General features: G+C 42.3%; 1 protein-coding gene across 3 annotated transcripts in view; it reads left to right on the top strand.

The window, feature by feature from the left end:
• LOC145408045 (glycine receptor subunit alpha-4-like) overlaps positions 1-20101 on the top strand; it is a 346130-nt gene that overhangs the window by 70017 nt on the left and 256012 nt on the right. For all 3 annotated transcript variants that reach the window (XM_080278843.1, XM_080278844.1, XM_080278842.1), the window contains exon 2: positions 8666-8768. In XM_080278843.1, coding sequence (XP_080134969.1) covers positions 8677-8768 — 92 coding nt within the window. In that variant the 5' untranslated portion in view covers positions 8666-8676. The remainder of the gene's footprint in view (positions 1-8665; positions 8769-20101) is intronic.

The following is a 20101-nucleotide window of genomic DNA, read 5'->3' as shown; positions in this document are numbered from 1 at the left end:
AGGAAGTTGTTCTGGGAAGAGGTGCGGAAATGTAGAAGTGACAGTGGAAAGAAATGTGAAAGTGTGAAGGATGTACTTGGCAGAATATTAACCCATGGGGATGTGGTAAGGACCAGAAGGAATGAATATTTTGAAAGGCTTACGAGTGGGAATGGAGAGAGCAAAGCGACAGTTAACATGATTGGTTTGGGGGGTCTACAGAGAAGGAATGCAGTGCCAGGAAATGTGATACTCGCAGAGGTGAAGAACGCTGTGAAACGGCTGAAAAGTGGGAAAGCAGCTGGGGTTGATGAGGTGTATGCAGAGATGATTAAGTGCAGTGGAGAGCGCAGAATGAAGTGCTTGTTGGAGATATGTAAGAAGGCACGGATGAGTGAAACTGTGCCAGTAGAGTGGAAATAGGCAGTGACTGTACCCCGGTCCGAAAACAAAGGTGAGCGAAGTAAGTGCAAGAATTATCGTTGCATAAATCTATTGAGTGTTGTGGGGAAGGTATATGGAAGAAATATTATAAAGTAAGTGAGATATTAGTAGTCCTAGTGAGTGACGAACAGGGTGGCTTCAGGAGTGGCAGAGGATGTGTGAATCAAATATTTGCTGTGAATCAAATATTTGCAGTGAGACAGATGGTGAAGAAAGCGTATGAGAAGGTCAATAAGGTGTGTATGGCATTTATGGATCTGGAAAACGCATACGACAAAGTAGACAGAGACGGACTGTGGAAAATTTTGCGCATGTACGGTGTAGATGGTAAGCTGCTAGGTGCCGTTAAGAGTTTTTATGACGGTATTAGGCATGTGTAAGGGTAAATGGGCATCTAAGAGAATGGTTCACGATCAATGTGGGCGTGTAACAAGGTTATGTCTCCATCGTTATTCAATATATATATACTCGTATTTGGATGGGGTATTGAAAGAAGTAAAAACACGAGTAATGGAAAGAGGGATGGCGTTGGCAATGAATGGTGATGGATGGAATATCTCAAATTTGTTGTATGCTGATGATGCAGTACTACTTGCAAATACCGGACAAGAACCTGATAGACTAGAGCATAGTTTTGTTGATGTCTGTGAGCGTCGTGCCTTGAGAGTAAATGTTGAAAAGAGTAAAGTGATGGTTACTGAGAGAGAAGGTGATTCCCAATGTGATATTACAGTGAATGGAGAGAATCTGGAACTGGTGATAGAGTTCATATACCTGGCTACAGTGATAAAAAAGAGAGGAAAATGTGCAAAAGAAGTGGAAAGTAGAGTGACGCAAGGAAGGAAAGTGGCTGGTGCAATGAAAATCATTATAAGAAACACAGGCTTGAGTGCTACAGCTGCGCGAGGCTTACATGAAGCAGTGTTAGTGCCAACTTTAACATACGGATGTGAGACTATGGTGTGGCGTGAAAATGAAAAGTCAAGAGTAACAGCAGTGGAGATGGGATTGCTGAGTAATGTATGTGGAGTACAGAGGGTGGATAGGATACGGAATAATGTGATTCGGGAAAGATGTGGAGTGAGGAAGTCTGTGGACACCAGAATCGAAGAGAGTGTACTTGGATGATTTGGTCATGTGGTGAGAATGGATAACAATAGAATGATGAAAAAGGTATATCTGAACGTATCTGAAGGAGGGAGGAGGCGAGGTAGGCCAAGGAGAAGGTGGAGGGATATGGTGGATGAATGTGTGAGGAAGAGAGGTATGGAAGTTGGTGTGGCTAAGAGACTGACAAGAGACTTAGCTGGATGGATCAATTTTGTGCAGAGAAGCGCATAACCAGGGATCTGACACGCCTTTTCAACGTGACAACATTCGGATTGGCTCTGTCAGATGTGAAGCTACAGAACGCGGTGAAATTTTTTTGGCCTATCTGATGACGCCACGATTTCGAGGGCGTGAATGATGAGTGAATGGACGCGTGGCCCATTGAACTGGGCAAACATTGGCTGTCTGGACGTTGCTACTCCTCACCCTGCCTAGCGAGAGGAAGGAGGTCCAGATGATGATGATGATGATGATGATGATGATGATAATAACAACGAATATTATTATTATTATTGTTATTATAATTATTATTATTATTATGAAAAAAATATTTATTCCCTTGTGCCAAAAACAGGACTAGGAAATATACATTTAGTAATAAATAATGTGAAACAAAACATAGTTCCTTAACATTAAAGAAGTTGAGCTTATGTCTTTTTTCATATTAATATGCATTCCTATGCATTTTGGAAGAACATGGAAACGGCATACCCAAACCTTCTATCTGTAGGCCGATTTCTCTGAACACCGTCTTCTCACAGTCTCCTATTTCTGATCGGATTATTTTTGGAAGGGGAGGGGTACGCTCAATAAATATCGCATTACAGATGAGAGTCCACTGTACATGTACTATGATAACAAAGACATATCTGCCCTTCTTTCACTATTTCTAAGAATTTCTAAACTTGGTGAGGAGGGGCTGACCTTTTTAACGACCGTTACTGCACTACTGTATAAAATGGAAAACCTTCCCAGTAACCATACTAACTCACCTGGGAAGTTTAATTCGAATCTAACAAACAGCCCAAGGGGGGGTTAATGCACGCACACACACACACACACACACACACACACACACACACACACACACACACACACACACACACACACACACACACACACTAAAACAATCCCCTACTCACGCATCACAAGCATGAGGTCACAGATGATGATGATGATGATGGTGATGATGATGATGATGATGATGATGATGATGATGATGATGATGATGATGATGATGATGATGATGAGGAGGAGGAGGAGGTACGTAAATAAAAATAGGTCATGATAGTGTCGCGTTCATGATCACCTAACCACAGACATCTCTATTCATGACCTAACATGCATGACGCCACATTACATGAGACTTGTACCCTCTTTATATGAATGCAAAGCGTGTGACTGGGACCTTGCTGAATGACGGAGTGTGTCTTAATAATCTCTCTCTCTCTCTCTCTCTCTCTCTCCGATTTTCCTTTCTTTACCATCTGTCTCCTTCTCTTCTTTTTGTCCATCTTTCCGCTCCTGGTCTAATTCTTTTTCCCTCCCTCCTTCCTCCCTCCCTCTCTCCCTTTCCCTTTTTTTGTGTTTTCTCTTCTTTCCCTCACTCTTATTCTATTTATTCCTTCCTACTTCACTCTTTTCCGCTTCCTTCTTCCCTTCTCTAACTCAACTTCTTTCTGTTCCTTCTCTTGCTTCCTTCCTTTTCTTACTTCTTTGTTCCATTTCCTTCTCATCTCCTTCCAATTCTTCTCATTTTCTGTCTTCTTCCCTCTGCTCATTTTCTTTATTATTCCTCTTCTTTTTTTCCCCTTTTACTCTTTTCCAATCCTTTCTTCTGCCTCTGTTGTTGTCTTCTGATTCCATCCTTTCCTTCCCACTTGTCTCTCTCCCTCTCTCACTATCTCTCTTTTCCGTACTATTTTTTCTTCTTTATTTTCCGTTACACATCATCTTTCCTTGTTCCTTCTCTCTCTCTCTCTCTCTCTCTCTGTGATTCATTTGTCTTCATTCCCTCTCCTTCCAATTCCTTTCTCTCACATTCTCTCTTCTCCTTCCTTTTTTTTCCCTCCGCCTCTCTCATCCGCCTCTGTCTCCACCCCTCCTTCTCCTTCATGTCCCTCTCCTTCCTGTTCTCTTTTCCTTCCTTCCCTCCCCCCCCTCTCTCTCTCTCTCTTTCTCGCCCTCTCTCTCTCTCTCTTTCTCTCCCTCTCTCTCTCTCTCTCTCTCTCTCCTTCTCTCGCTCTCTCCCTGCCACTCCATTTCCCAAACTTCCACCTCTTAACTTCCAAGAATCTTTTTCCAATGTCTTCCCCATCACCCGCTTCTCCACAACCTTGTCCCTTAGCCCAACACTGATCACCTGAGAGAGAGAGAGAGAGAGAGAGAGAGAGAGAGAGTTGGCGAAGGAGTAAGTTAGGTTTTATGGAGTTTACGTGCTCTTGAAAACCATCTTGCGAGCTTCGATATCCCTGCACCTCTTCACAACGAGGATGTCTTTCTGACGTCTGGGGGTACCAAGACATAAAAGGAGGCATTTTTAAAGGAAGTATTTTTTTTTTTTGTAAGAGTGGTACTAAGACGATACAAAAATAAAAAAAACAACGAAAAAAGGAAAATGAAAGCAGTCTCGTCGTACTAAAAATTTTCCCCAAACGGCGGAAAATGACCGGCTTTTATGGGCTTAAGCACCTGAGATAACTTGGCGCAACGACCCTCTGAATAAATACTGTATATGCAGAGACACTAATACCTGCTGATAGTGTGCCAATATTTACTGGTGGCGAGTGAGGGTGAGGAGGGGAGGCTTCACCGACTTTTTCATTCCTTTATACTTTCTTTCTTTTATTACTTGGCTCCTTACTTTTCCTTTATACGCTCTCTTTCTTCTATTTCTTGGCTCAATGGGAACGCTCATTGATACTCTATATGCGGAGAAGTAATGCCTGCTGATAATGGGCGCTGGACAGTGTGAGTAAGAGAGTGAGTTTAGGAGGCGAAAGTGACGAGTGACTGGAAGGCTGAGTCATATTTACTGGACATGCTTTTATATTTTTTCTTGTTTTAATTTTCTCCTTCTTCTGTAAATTGCGATAACGGGCAACTGAACTCCTCAAACTCGATGACGTATTTTTCATTTAATTCTTGCTATCTTAAGGCTATTATATTCAGCTTTAGGAAAGACATTAAGCTAGGAAAGGGCTAATGAAGGCTTTATCTGACTCCATCACTACAGACGGTCTCCCAATCCAAATAAAATATTCTGCAGACAACAAGAATAAAGTAGAAATTCCATCGCCGTACTGAAGGGATTAATCTATCTATCAATCTACCTATCTATCAACACGGAGCGATGTCAAGTCAGGGGGAATTCACAGTGAGCCAATTCGGTAGGCTTCAGTGAGGAGGGAATAAAGGTGTGACCCATTTTTGCTGGATACGCTGGTACATAGTTCCTCTGGTTTTATCCATCTCGTTTATCGCCTCTCTTTCTTTTATATCTTCACACAACGATCAAATTAATAACCGCTGTACATCAAAACACAGTACTACTTCCTGATAATAGATAAGATAATAGAAATACGTGACTCTGGACTCATATGACTGTTCTCCAAGTTTTCTTTTACCTTTTATTATTATTTTCTTCCTTTCTTTCCTTTTGGTCCTACCTACCCCACTCGTAATAGCAGCAGTAGGGCAGATGTGTGGATGATGATGATGATGATGATGATGATGATAAGAAGAAGAAGAGGGTGGAGGAGTAGAGATGTGAAGAAGGTGGAAGAGTACGGTAGAGATGTGAAGACGGTGGAAGAGTACGGTAGAGATGTGAAGACGGTGGAAGAGTAAAGATGTGTTCAAAATAAGAGAGCATAAGAGAGGGTGGCTTGGAACATTAACCCCTAGACTCCAATGACTCAATTCTTATCTATTCGTGCTACTTTCATGGACCTGGATTCGGCTTGGTAGAGAATTTTCGAAGACGTGTAGCAAGATACGGACCAAAATTAACCCATTCTTAGTTCGGTTCTTCAGTAATAATAAATCGTCCGGAGGTTGCAGGAAGAAAAAAACACTTCATCAGACGGAATAAGTTAAGAGGGAGTGGAGACGAGTGATGAGAGCGAAGACCGAAAAAATATATACTAGTGTCACAACCAACTCAGAAGAACTCAGGGATTGGAGGTCTGACATTAAGAGAGGAAGTATTAGTTTTTTTTTTTCCCCTAATATAAAAACACAGGCAATGATGTAAAGAATGTGCCAACTGTGATTTTAAAAAGGCTAATCTAATCGTATTTACATGTGGAACTGATGTGTCAAAAATTTTTAATAGGGCATTTCATACTCCAGCGATGATTGGATCTCTCTCTCGCGCGCTGTGTGTGTGTGTGTGTGTGTGTGTGTGTGTGTGTGTGTGTGTGTGTGTGTGTGTGTGTGCGCATTGGTCTGTCTGTCCACCTGCTAACATATTATCTACTCTAGTCTCTCTCTCTCTCTCTCTCTCTCTCTCTCTCTCTCTCTCTCTCTATATATATATATATATATATATGGCCCTTGGCACGTCTCTGACTTTGTCAAACAAATTCCTTCAGCCTCTCTTTGGTTTTGCTTTGGATCACTGCTAAGAGTCTTGATATGACATCCTGTCTAAAAGGGTTTGCCATCTTTAAAATTCCTTGTAGAAGGCGAAAATGAGATGGTTTTAGAAATTTTTTGGCCTATTGCACACTCCAAAGGCTTCTTAACAAACTCTGATGTGGGTAATTGTTGACATTTTTTACCATTTTTGCTTGATGCACCCGACAAAAGTCGGATTACAGACAAACAGCCACAAAAGAAACTTAGATTTAAAGGATCAGATGTGCACGTAAGTTCGTATTTATGTATATAATGCTTCGGCCTGACTCACCGTGTCCTATTAATCTGTAGGCTATTCTGGCACGGCACAGGTACCCGGAAGACATGCTGTTTCCTTATTAACTTTTTTTTCCTTCTTTCTTTTCCTTTTTTTTAGGCACAACCAAAGGGTACTTAATAATTTAACTTTTGGAGTTTGTTGATATTTCTGACCGTTTTTGCCTGCTGCTCCACACAATGTATGCATTACAGACGGACAGACAGACCTACAGACACACAGACGCGAACATAGGATCTGAGAATTAGATTTCACTATGTATGTACGTAATGTTTTGTCATGCCCCTCTGTGCCATATTCACGGCTATCCTAACACAGCACAGGTTCGTAGCCTTTTCGGGAAAATTACTTGGCTTAAAGCACGCTCTAAATGGTTCTTACCCACTTTTGCATTTGGAGTGTACTGATATCCGTTACCGTTTGTGCCTGAGGGTCCGCTCAACTGCTATTCTGGTACGAGGCTGGAACGAGGTCGTTTTTTTTTTTTTTTTTTTTTTGAGAGGGGAGGGGAGGTTAACGTTACAGCACACTCCATATGGCCCTTAACAATTTTTGCTTTTGGAATTTGTCGATATCTCTTACTGATTTTGCGTATTTCTCCGCACAAATTCGCACAACAGACAGACAGAGAAACAGATAATGACTTCAGTATTGGGGAAATTAATATAAGTAGTTGTACGCATGTGTTGTCTTGCCCTATCCCTCTGTGCCGTATTTAAGGCTACTCTGGCACGATGAAGGTACGCGGTCGACTTTTCCTTTTTCTTCCTTACAGCACTTTCCAAATGGTCCTTAACAACTTTTGCTTTTGGATTACTAAAAACAGCTCTCTTACCGGTCAGGCTTGATGCTCCACACAGACTTCGCATTACAGACAGACACACGGATGGACATACAGACGCAGACTTTGGATTATAAAACAGATGTAGTAAGGTCCACCAAATCTGAACTCGTTTTATCAGGAAACCCGCTTCATATGGACTAGCTAAACACTCCAGACTTAATCTCTGGAAACCCGTTGAGTTCCGATGCAGTCTGCCTCACCCATGTGCTTAAGCTTATAACTAATCCTTTGAAATCACAAACCTGCATCGTAATACTGAATTCCGAATTGCATTTTAATATTCATGTGCATAATGACGTTCGCAAGTCACGAGGCAAACACAAATATAGTCATGGGACACACACGCATGGCTTAGTCAGAAGCAGAGTCTTGTAAACCTACACCTGGATCGCCTGACACACAGTAGCGTAGAGCAGTTTTTCCTCTGCCTATGATATTACTGCAGTAGAGAACAAACACCACAGAAAATCTTAATCCTTACTGAATTTACCATTTGCACAGTGAAAAAAAAATATGAAAACAGGTATTATGCGCAAACTGACATGACGTAATGATCTCAGATTTGTCGTATGTAAATAACTGGTGCTTTGATAATATCTTCGTTGTCTCTATTCCAAACTTCATAAAAATTCAGAGCTTTTGTACGCTAGCATTGCAATACAGTAAAATAATAGACAGAGGGGAAAAAGTAATCCTCAGTACCGTACTCTAAATAGTCCAAAACTTTGTTTACAAGATTTACTTCCTCAGGCAACAAGCTAGTGATGTGTTTCAGGCCCGAATCCAGAACTTTGGAAAAAGGGAGGAGGCTTGACTTCTAACGGAATCACCATAAGCTTGAAGTCACGATGACTCATTACCAAATTCCCCCAAAATATACTGCCTAATCCTTTCTTCAATGAAACGATTCTAGGAAAACATTCAAGGTGTAATATATTTTGTAAATAATATTTTTCTTTTATTTCAAGTACCGGGTAATCATTGGTCTGCTTAAACTACGGGGAAACGCGCAACCAAGACGCCTCAAAAAAAAAAAAAAAAAAAAAAAAAAAAAAAAAAGGCCTGTTTTTTCCTTCTGTATGAAAAATCAATTAATATCGTCTAATTTTTCCCATCAGTTAGGATTAACCGGGCTTTACTTATACATACATACATACAAACATACATACGTGCATACATAATATTCTTACACACAGACACACATAATATTTCTTACACAGACACACATACATAATATCCTTACACACACACACACATACACACACACACACACACACACACACACACACACACTGACATACAAAACGATAGAAATGTATACTGAGTACTGGCACTGTAAACTAATATGTTTTCCCTCCACTCCTCGCCAGACTGGTTCAAGATGGCTGGCGCTGCGTCCCCTGGCTGGAGAGTCCCGCCCCTCCGACCCTCCTTCGCCTTCCTCAGGGTCCTGCCTCTCCTTCTGCCACTCAGGTATGGTTTGATATATTAACCTATGCATTAACTAGACCTCCGGATATATTAACTCTACGATCCTACTATACTCATTTTACCTTTCCCTGACTCAGATTTTCGTCCCTCTGCAGCTTATTACACGTAGCTCAGTACTACGGTCGTACATCCATCCCACTGCACTTCTTTATGACAGGCATCGTATTCCCGTCTTAGTCTACTGCTACAACTGTGTATTTACGACTAAGAGATGGCACTTCTAGGCCAAGGTAAAATAAGGAGTATAATTTTTGAGATTTTAATCAACGAACCTTGTAAACCCATGAACATATTAACGTATTAACCCTGTGAACCTGCTAAACCTACGAACGCATTAACCCTGTGAACCTACTAAACCCACGAACGCATTAACCCTGTGAACCTACTAAACCCACGAACGCATTAACCCTGTGAACCTACTAAACCTACGAAGGCATTAAACCTGTGAACCTACTAAACCTACGAACGCATTAACCTTATGAACCTACTAAACCTACGAACGCATTAAACCCGTGAACCTACTTAACCTACGAATGCATTAACCCTGTGAACCTACTTAACCTACGAACGCATTAAACCTGTGAACCTACTTAACCTACGAATGCATTAACCCTGTGAACCTACTTAACCTACGAACGCATTAAACCCGTGAACCTACTTAACCTACGAATGCATTAACCCTGTGAACCTACTTAACCTACGAATGCATTAACCCTGTGAACCTACTTAACCTACGAACGCATTAACCTTATGAACCTACTAAACCTACGAACGCATTAACCCTGTGAACCTACTTAACCTACGAATCCTACTTAGCTTACTAAACCTATGAAGAGGAAAGCCTCGTTCAGTTCTCTATGGCTCTACGGTGTTTTGTTTTCTATCCCTATTCAGTAACAACTTCTTTCCTCACGACACACCACCACCACTCACTTCCCTACATACTCTCCCACCTTATAGGTTTTTTCCCCTCTCTTTCTACTCTGAACCATTTTATTCTCATATATTGACTAAATCTGTCCCTCATCATTTATAACGCTAATAATGGGGTAGGGGTGATATTATTTTCTCGTTACAGTATTATCCATTCTACTTTTTGTTTCCTACTTCGCGTCGTAGTTTCGTTGGCATAATGAACTTCATGGCAATTCTTCCTTAGTGATTAATATTGTACTTTGCCGGTTACTACTGTTTTGCGTGTTATTCGTTGTTTTTATTATCGACATAGCCCGTACCAGTAACACACAAAAGGATATACAGTAAAGGTGTTATGGGCATAATTAGTCGCTGAGGAAGGAGTGCTACGAAATCTCAGAGGCGAACGAGAATACCATCCTAACAAGTCGATGGGATTCTCAAGAATAAATCGACCTCGAAAATAATAATAAACGAGACAGTATAAATAAATAAATAAATAAACAATAAATAATACTGCTTTAGTTTCATAATTAGCAAATCAAATTCACGTCAACTAGTCGGCTGGGAGAAGGGTCATTTATTTATTTATTTATTTTTTTACTCGACAACAATTACGCTCCCCCTCTTTACTCCCTTGAATCAGCCACCCTCCTTCCCTCCCGACAATTTCCTCGATACGACCTTAAATGGTGTTGAAGGGTCGGGGTGTGTGAAAGTACAAGATTAATAGACATTTTTCCAATATTTCAATGCTACATTTAGACACTCAATTTCCTTCTCATTAACCTAAGACTTTCTTTTCTTTTCCTTGCCATGTCTCTTTCTCTCCTTCCGTTCCCTCGTCGTCTCTCTCTCTCTCTCTCTCTCTCTCTCCTATGCCCTCATTTCCTCTTCCTCATTCCTCCTTTATTTACTCCTCACCTTCCTTATCACTCGTCTTTATCTCTCTTTTTATACCTCCTCGTATCATTTCTTCTCCCTTCATACTCTCGTCTCATATTTTCTTTATCATGTTATTCTCTCTTCCCTCTTTAATATTCTTCTCCTGTACCCCCTTTATTCATTCTCTTATTTACTCTTCCATTTTATTCTCTCGTAGTTAGTTTTTCATCGTCTCTTTATATTCCTGTATAATTTTCTTCTTTTACTTCCCCATTTACTTCCTTTTCTCCCATTCCTATTTTCATTTTCTCCATGTTTCCTGTCATACTCTTCCCTCTTGTTTCTTTTTTCACTTTTTTGTTTATTAATTCCTCTTCCATTTTCCTTTAATTCCTCTCATTATATATTACTTTCTCTTGTTTTTCTTCTTTCCTTAGTTCATTTTCTTATATTTCCTCCTCGTTCCGTATAGTTTTTCCCCTCATTTTTTCTTGCTTCCTCTTTCATGTTTTAATTTCCTCTTCCACGCTCTTTCTAATATCTTTCATCTCTGATAATTCTTTCAATATCTTTCTGGTATTTTCTCTTTCACTTTCTTCTCCGTTTTCATCTTTCTGCATTTTTCTTTCCACTAGGTATGGTTACTGCTCTTTACTTTACCTTTCTTCTCACTTTCATCTTCCCTCTTCTTGCCATTTCCTTCCTTCAACAATATATTTAGGTATATAATTAACAAGGAGATAATAACCAAGAATTAGCCGTCTATTTTCAGAAAACGGAGGGATATAAATAGACGACGAAAATGAGCTCTTAACAAAAATGCTTAATATTTTTTTTGTACCTGTATTTTGTGCAGAAAATGCAAGTATGAATCACTGAACTTCACCAGACCGATTACACGATGGGAACACTTCACTGACTCACGGTGGGGACAATTAGTTTATTCCGACAACGCCAGACAATTTTATTCGGCAGAGTGTTATTATGAGAGCTTGTGTTAATGCCTGTTCAAACTGCCACCTTATGTTTCTGTACTGGCTTGTGCCTGCATCTCTAGCTTCCTTTCTGGTTACTCTATAGTTGTTAGTGTCAACGGTCATAATTCTTCCTCGAAATCTATCAACAGCCGTTTTCTTCACAGTTTTGTGTTCTCACCAGTTCTCTTCCTCCTATTCACTACTAACCACCACAGCTTCACAGCAAGCCTTATACACTCATAAGCTAATTATTTCACCCTTCCCTTTTCCAGTCGCTTCTCATTGCGTCCATCACGGAAGTTACTTCAGCAAATATGGATGATGCTACGGCAAACGGAACTGACTACTTAAGGGGTCAAAGCCACCCTGGAGATCCATCCCCTTTAGGGAAGCTATCGCCCCACCGCGGAGAGCCAGCCCTCCACGTGTGGTATTAAGTATGGATGCAGACTAGAAGGCTGAAAGATAATATGCCTTGTCCGGGAAAATGTTATTTCGCGGGATGTGAATATCATAATTATCTAACTTGCTCATATATACCGGACACACACACACACACACACACACACACACACACATATATATATATATATATATATATATATATATATATATATATATTCTGGGGAAACTAAAGAGCATTCAGATCCATATTTGTTGACTTTTTAAGATTTTTACACAATACTCCTAAAAATACATAAACTGCATTATAAAAACTACAATAGAACTAGAAAGAGCTCAGAGAGCGCATACCACCGCCAATGTCATTGCCATTAAAAAGAATCCGGATCCGGATCCGCCCCCAAATTTAATCAATTTTTTCTTGGTCCATGGCGTACCCTCCCACAAACTTTCATTGAAAGTCACTGAGAACTTTTGGAAATATTGTGCGGGATACTCCGGATCCGGATCCGACCCTAATTTTAAGTTTCTCTTCCTTGGCCCATGGCCCGCCCTTCCACAAAATTTGATCATAATCCCTTCATAACTTTTTGAGTAAACCTGCTAACAAACCAACGCGGAGTAAAACATAACCTCCTTGGCGGAGGTATTAAGATTAGCATAGTATGGCATTGTTTCTGTTGAACGAATGATCTTCACCCCCGTGCCTGTAGATCAGGGGTATTAGCATGTGGAATGCATAACTCAAACTGTTTTGATCCCATCTGAACCAAACGTAGCGAAAGGCCTGAGGATCGGCTAATGAAGAAGTGATCTGATTTTGAGACCAACTGGTTAAAGGTCAAAGTTTCAGGGCAAAGCCAACTCAAATAGTTTTGTTCCAATATAATCCAAACTATGTGGAAGGGTTTAATTCAGGCATGGATGAAATTATCTAAGTATGAAAACATTCAATCAGTGGTGAAAGTCACAGCACAAGGTCAAGGATCAGTCCTGTAACTGAAAGTCTCGATTCGATTTCGACCAAACTTGTTGGAAGTGTTATCAGTCAGCTACAAATGGATTGCAACGATCTTGAGAATGATTGACCAAAGATCAATGTGACAGGAAAGGTCAACTCAAACAGTTATGTGACCTGGACAAAACTTGATGGTTTAACTGCGGATCAAGAAAGGATGTACCGTAGTTATTCTATTCTGCGAAAATCAACCAAAGCTCAAGTTGAAAAGCTTGGCCCTGAGACTGATCACAGGGGTGGGTGCTGCGCTCTCTGATTGCTCCTTTGTGTTAAATATGAGTACGTAGGAGATAGGAAACGTCCTTAAACTACTTTTCACGGGTCTTTATAATAATAAAGAGAAGAACTATCCGTGCCAAGAGGCAAGACTCAGTGTTTGCATATGTTGCTGGGAAAGAATCTTGACCTCCAGCTGAGCATTCAGCCCAATATGTAGGGGGAGTACATCCTCATCCCCAGAGACGGGGAAGCAGCAGGTTGGCTGCAGTGTTCACTGAGGGATAGGATGTCATGGATTGGTTGCAGGCTCTTAGACCTGCACAGAAGCACTTAAAGGCTGTCCTCCTGCCATACTTCTTCAACTTTCCCCTTTAGGCAGAGCAGGCCCGCCCACAGAAGGCATTTGCTGAGCACCTTAATTAAGGTGATGAGGGATAATGCTGTGACCTGGCAGGTGCTCGCCGCATTTGTGGACCCCCTGCCAGAAAACATGGATGTAGGGTGCTGTGGAAGGTTTCCCTTGCGAACCCACACACCTACGTCTATCAGGTGTTACAAATGTCAATGGTATAATAACTACCAGAACCACTGTACTTTTGCTACTAAGTATGAGGTAAGCAACAAGGGACGCCTATCAGAGGAATGCTTGCAAAAGAATATTAATAAGGAACACCATCCAGTGCCTCAACTGTGTAGGGATGGACCATACAGTACATGGCACGCTGAGGTGCCCTTCAGGAGTGTTTGTAGAGGATGCAAAGTGCGGTCGTACAGGGACGTCAAAGCCTCTTCAGAGAATGTAAAATACTGTTTAAAGGATCCCCCACGATAAACCTGTCCGTAGCAAAGAGCAAAACCCGACCTAAGGGGACTGACCACAAAGAGGAGCCAACCCTGTAAATAAGTTACAACTAACAACTTACTCTCCCCGTTTACATTCAAATTTTGACTGCACATTCGAAGGCTGAAAGTTAACAGGTCTTAATTTCTGGGAACTCACCTGTCCACCAACCCACTGCAATATGTCTCAGCCACAGCAGGATGAGTAAGCAAGATTCCACACCTGAAAAGAGGCACACCCAATAAACATAAGATTGTTTTTTACTGGGGTAAAGAAACCTTGTTATTAATACATCAGAAATTCAGTTCTTATCTTTCAATTTACCAAAACCTCCACTACAATGTCCCTTAATTTTCAATAAAACACAACTCACTCGCATCTTTCACTGTCTTTGGACTTCACTCGGGACCAACCATGGAAAAACGATATAACTTCCCTTTAATAATCTGCTTCACTGAAAGACTGGGAATGCTCAACCTACTCTGTACTTTTTTTTTTATCCTGCACAGTGCTGACTTTATACAGAGGCTCTTATTCACCTCTTTGTGGAGTAAACTCACGGTTGGAGAGGCTAATCACATGCAGCTCTTACAAAGAGGGTGGAATAATTTATTTTTAAATTTCATCTTCTCTCCTCTTACTGACTCCTTTTTAGTCTCTCTTCGTTGCAGTGTTGCATCATTCTCCATTTACTACATTTTCAGTGAACAGTGCTCTTCGGCACTGCTTGAATCCCCTCCCCATTATGGGTTGCACGCAGAACCTGTCCAGCAACACACTCACCCCTTCTGTCCAACTCCGGTTCAAGTGTTACCCAATACTCTCAGTCTCTCATATTATGTAACTGGACATGTCTGAAACTGCCTCAATCGGTACTTCTTCATGAACTCCTGTCTTATAAATGCAGTGAGCCCAAGCATTTTGAAATGAAGGGATCTTGGCTATTTACCCTCATTTGTTGACATTTCCTAGGAATGGACAACTTTTCCAATGTTCTAGTCCCTGCATCTTTCTTTTTTGTTTTATGAAAAACCCTCACACGTACAGGACAATTCTAGTATTCTATTCCAACTAACGACCGACGACTTTACCGGAGTGTGAGTAGGTTACAGACGCCTGAGATAATGAAGGTACAGTTAGTGTGTAAGATATACTGCCTGCCATCAACAACAGTGAGATCATTAAAATATCTGGGGCAAATATAATACCTCCTGGAGTATCAACGAAGCATGATATAATGAAGCCCTTAGGAGTAGCGATATGCCACATGAGTAGGGGGGACAAGGAGGGATAAGAGGAGGAAGGTGAGGAGAGGGATAGTGTGAGAGGGAGGATAAAAGGTCGGAAGAAAATGTGGAGAACGACCGCAGCATAGGAATGAAGGACGGACAAAGAGGAAGAAGGCAGGGGAAAGGTAAAGAAGAAAGATAGAGGAAAATGGTAGGAGAGAAACAGGGACGGGAGGAAGAGGGAGAAGGAGAAAGCAAGAGAAGGAAGAGCGAAAGAAGAGAGGGAATATATGAAGAAGAACAAGGGAGGAAGCGGAAGAAGAGAGTGGTAGGACGGTAAGAAACAATAGGAAGAAGAGACAGGGAAGGAAAGGGATGGGAGAAAAGGAGACGAACAAGGAGGTAAAGGAAAGATCATGAGAAGGAAGAGGGAGAGGAAGGGGAAGAAGGGAAAGAAAAGAGAGAGGGAGGGAGGGAGAAAGGAAGAGGGGAGAGGGAAAGGGGAAGAAGGGAAAGAAAAGAGGAAGAGAGAGAGGGGGGGGAGGGGGAGGCAACACGTACTAAGAGATGAGGTCTGAGATTTCTGAAACGCTAGGACAATGTGGATGAGAGAGAGAGAGAGAGAGAGAGAGAGAGAGAGAGAGAGAGAGAGAGAGAGAGAGAGAGAGAGAGAGCTGATACACAGGTAACGCAGACCCTACGTTGTAATGTTAATAAAAAGATATTCTAATTACAGAAGTTTCAAGTAGGATGTGTGTGTGTGTGTGTGTGTGTGTGTGTGTGTGTGTGTGTGTGTGTGTGTGTGTGTTAGAGAGAGAGAGAGAGAGAGAGAGAGAGAGAGAGAGAAACAGCTGATACACAGGTCACGCAGACCTTACGGTTTTAATGCTAATAAAAAGACATTCTAATTACAGAAGTTTCAAGTAGGATGTGAGAGAGAGAGAGAGAGAGAGAGAGAGAGCGCTGACCTCTGGTGGGGGTGGGATTTTATGGGACAATAAAGAGAAAAGGAGAGATTTGGGAAGAGAGTAGGTGCTCAAGGTGTGGCCTGGAGAGCCTGCCTCTCTCTCTCTCTCTCTCTGTTTGTCTGATCTGCCTGTCTCTGATTGTCTGTCTGTCTATCTGGCTCTCTCACAACATTCCTCCTTTCGGTCCATTTGCTCTCTCTCTCTCTCTCTCTCTCTCTCTCTCATACACACACACACACGCACACAATTTTTTCATTACATTCTTCCTTTCAGTCCATTCTCTCTCTCTCTCTCTCTCTCTCTCTCTCTCTCCCCACTACCCCGTTCTAAAACTTCCGTAATTAGAGTGTCTTTTTATTAGTATTAAGGTAGTGAGGTTTGCGTGGTGTGTATATCAGCATTACACACACACACACACACACACACACACACACACACACACACACACACACACACACACACACACACACAAATTTCAGAACGCGGATTTTTGTGACCTTGTTTCACTGCCGCACTTGTACCACACTTACCATCACACCACCTGCCTCGACCACAACTGATACCACACTACCAACACCACAACCACCACTCCTGATACCTCACCTGGAGTAGACTGTAGCACCAGTCGAGCAGGGCAGTACTCCCGAGGTGGATGGAAAGCTGATGACAGGGAGTGCTGGAGCTCCCGTTTCATCAGCCCTCAGGACTAGTTCCTGACCATCCCCCTTTGCTGAACTTTTTCAGTGTCTCAGTTACACAGAGAGTAGGCCAGCATGCTCTCCAGTACAAATTTCTCTAACTATCTTCACCAAATTACATGCACAGTACACACTACACTTCCTATTCAAAATTCACCAAAAATGGCGTCAATTCACCCAGCCTCGGAGTCCCCAGGGGGGGGGACCATAAATGCCCCCGCCATCTGCCCCTCTCCCGGTGATGACTCGAGGTGCCTGGAACCACTGTCTGACTCTCTTCTTCTACATTTCTGCAACATTCGCGGCCTTTCATCTAACTTTCGCTCTGTTGAGCATCACCTCTCCTCCTCTAAGCCTCACCTTCTTTTTCTAACGGAGACTCAGCTGTCCGAGGCAACTGACAGCAAACCCTTTTCTGTATCCTCCTACTTTCTCTATACTCATTTCAAAGCCAAAGGTGGCTGTTGTGTATACATACGCAACGACTTATCTTGCTCTCGTGTTCCTGAACTTGATTCTTCTGAATTCTCCACACTCTGGCTTCGGCTTTCCTGTCATTCTCTGACTAAATATATCTGTGCTGTTTACTTATCCCCTAATTCTACTGACTATCAAAAATTCTTCGACTATCTTACTTCTACGATGGAACACATTCTGTCCATTTCTCCTTTCTCTGAAATCTCCATTCTTGGAGATTTCAATGTTCACCACCACCTTTGGCTCTCCTCTCCTTTCACGGATCCACCTGGTGAACAAGCCTACATCTTTTCTATCCTTAATGACCTAGAGCAGCTTGTACAGCACCCTACCCGTATCCCTGACCGCCTTGGAGAGAGCTCCAACATACTTGACCTCTTCCTCACAACTAATCCTTCTGCTTACTCTGTTAATCTTTTCTCTCCGTTGGGCTCCTCCGATCACAACCTTATTACCTTAACCTGTCCTATCACTCCGGTGCGGCCTGTGGACCCTCCAGGGAAACGTCGTCTGTGGCATTTTGGAGCCGCGGACTGGGAGGCCCTCAGGCAGTACTTCTTTGATTTTCCCTGGAATGATTATTGCTTCCATGGCCGTGAGCCATCTGAGTATGCCTTGCGCATTACGGAGGTTATTCTCTCGGGCATGGAAGCATACATTCCTTTCTCATATCCTTTGACTAACGCAAGAAAGCCTTGGTTTAATCACGCTTGTTCTAATGCTGTCCGCAACAAGGAGAAGGCCTACAAAAGGTACCGGAGCCAACCCACCCCTGAATCACATAATCTTTACGTTTCTGCCCGGAATCGTGCTAAGTCTGTTCTTCGCTCTACTAAAAATAATTTCATCCATACTAAATGCTCTCAACTCTCCAACTCGAATTCTTCCCGCTCCTTCTGGCACCTTGCCAAAAATCTTTCTAACAACTTTACCTCATCATCCTTCCCTCCTCTTTTCTACTCTGATGGTTCTGTAGCTATTTCTTCTACTGATAAAGCAGATCTCTTCACACAGACTTTCTCCTCCAATTCCACCTTAGACGATTCCGGTGCTGTTCCTCCATCACTTCCCCCTCTGACTTCCTCATGGCTGACATTAAAATTTCTTCAGTTGATGTATTTTCTGCCATCACTGGCCTCAGTACTAACAAGGCATATGGGCCTGATGGGGTCCCTCCTGTTGTTCTCAAGAACTGTGCTTCTGTGCTTACACCCTGCCTAGGCAAACTCTTTCGCCTTTGTCTGTCAACTTGTACCTTTCCTTCTTGCTGGAAGTTTGCTCTCATTCAGCCAGTCCCAAAGAAGGGTGACCACTCCCAACCCTCCAACTATCGTCCAATTGCTTTAACGTCCTGTATTTCAAAAGTTTTCGAGTCAATTCTTAATAGAAAAATTTTAAGACATCTTTCCTATCACAACCTTCTTTCCGATCGTCAGTATGGGTTCCGTCAGGGACGCTCCACTGGCGATCTTCTCCTACCTTTCAGACTCCTGGTCATCCTCCTTTCGGGACTTTGGCAAAAGCTTTGCCATTGCACTTGACATCTCAAAGGCTTTCGATCGAGTCTGGCATAAATCTTTGATTTCCAAACTGCCCTCCTACGGTTTCTATCCTTCTATCTGTGCCTTCATCGCTAGCTTCCTTTCTGGTCGTTCTATAGCCGCTGTTGTAGACGGCCATCGTTCTTCTCCTAGATCTATCAACAGTGGTGTTCCTCAGGGCTCTGTCCTATCACCAACTCTCTTCCTTTTATTCATCAATGATCTTCTAAGCTGTACATCTAACCCTATCCACTCATACGCTGATGACTCCACCCTTCACCTTTCCATTCGGTTCCCGCAACGCCCATCTCAACAGTTACTTCAAGAAACAAGGGATGAGGCTATGGCACACCTAATGTCTGACTTGGCTCATATCTCTGACTGGGGTATAAATAATATGGTTGTCTTTAATGCATCTAAGACTCAGTTCTTACACCTATCAACCCGACAAAATCTTCCACAGGTATACCCACTAATGTTTAATAATATTCAGCTTAATCCTGCATCATCCTTGAACATGCTTGGGGTTTCATTTACTCGGGACTTATCTTGGAAAGATCATATTGCATCTCTTGTAAAATCTGCTTCCAAGAGATTGGGTGTGCTAAGCCGACTCCGCTCTTTCTTTACCCCTGCACAATTGTTGACTCTATACAGGGGTTTTATCCGCCCCTGTGTGGAGTACAACTCTCATGTGTGGGGAGGCTCCCCACATACAGCTCTTCTCAATAGGGTGGAGGCAAAGGCTTTTCGTCTCATTAACTCTCCTCCTCTTACTGACTCCCTTCAACCTCTGTCTCTTCGCCGCACTGTTGCATCTTTATCTCTTTTCTATCGCTACTTTAATGGTCACTGCTCCTCTGAACTGTCTGCTTGCATTCCTCCACCTCTACGACGGGCGCGTAGCACCCGTCTGGCAGCATTCAATATGGACGGTGGGTGTTAGCGCCGAAGTGGTGACATGTAGAGGTGTATGGTATGTAGGAGGGCTGCTGGGCCTTGATAGCAGGCTGTGAAGCCTATGCCCAGAGTTAGACACATAAAAAAAAAAAAAAAAAAAAACTCATCCCTTTTCTGTCCAACTCTCTAATGCAAGAGTTAACCGTTACTCCCAGTCTTTCATTTATGCAACAGGTCAGCTCTGG

The sequence above is a fragment of the Coenobita brevimanus genome, chromosome 75 (assembly GCF_032717465.1).
Source record: "Coenobita brevimanus isolate Jiangsu-jjx chromosome 75, ASM3271746v2, whole genome shotgun sequence".
In the NCBI taxonomy this organism is placed as follows: Eukaryota; Metazoa; Arthropoda; class Malacostraca; order Decapoda; family Coenobitidae; genus Coenobita; species Coenobita brevimanus.
The sequence above is the reverse complement of the archived record's forward strand: the minus strand, read 5'-3'. Positions and strand labels throughout refer to the sequence as shown.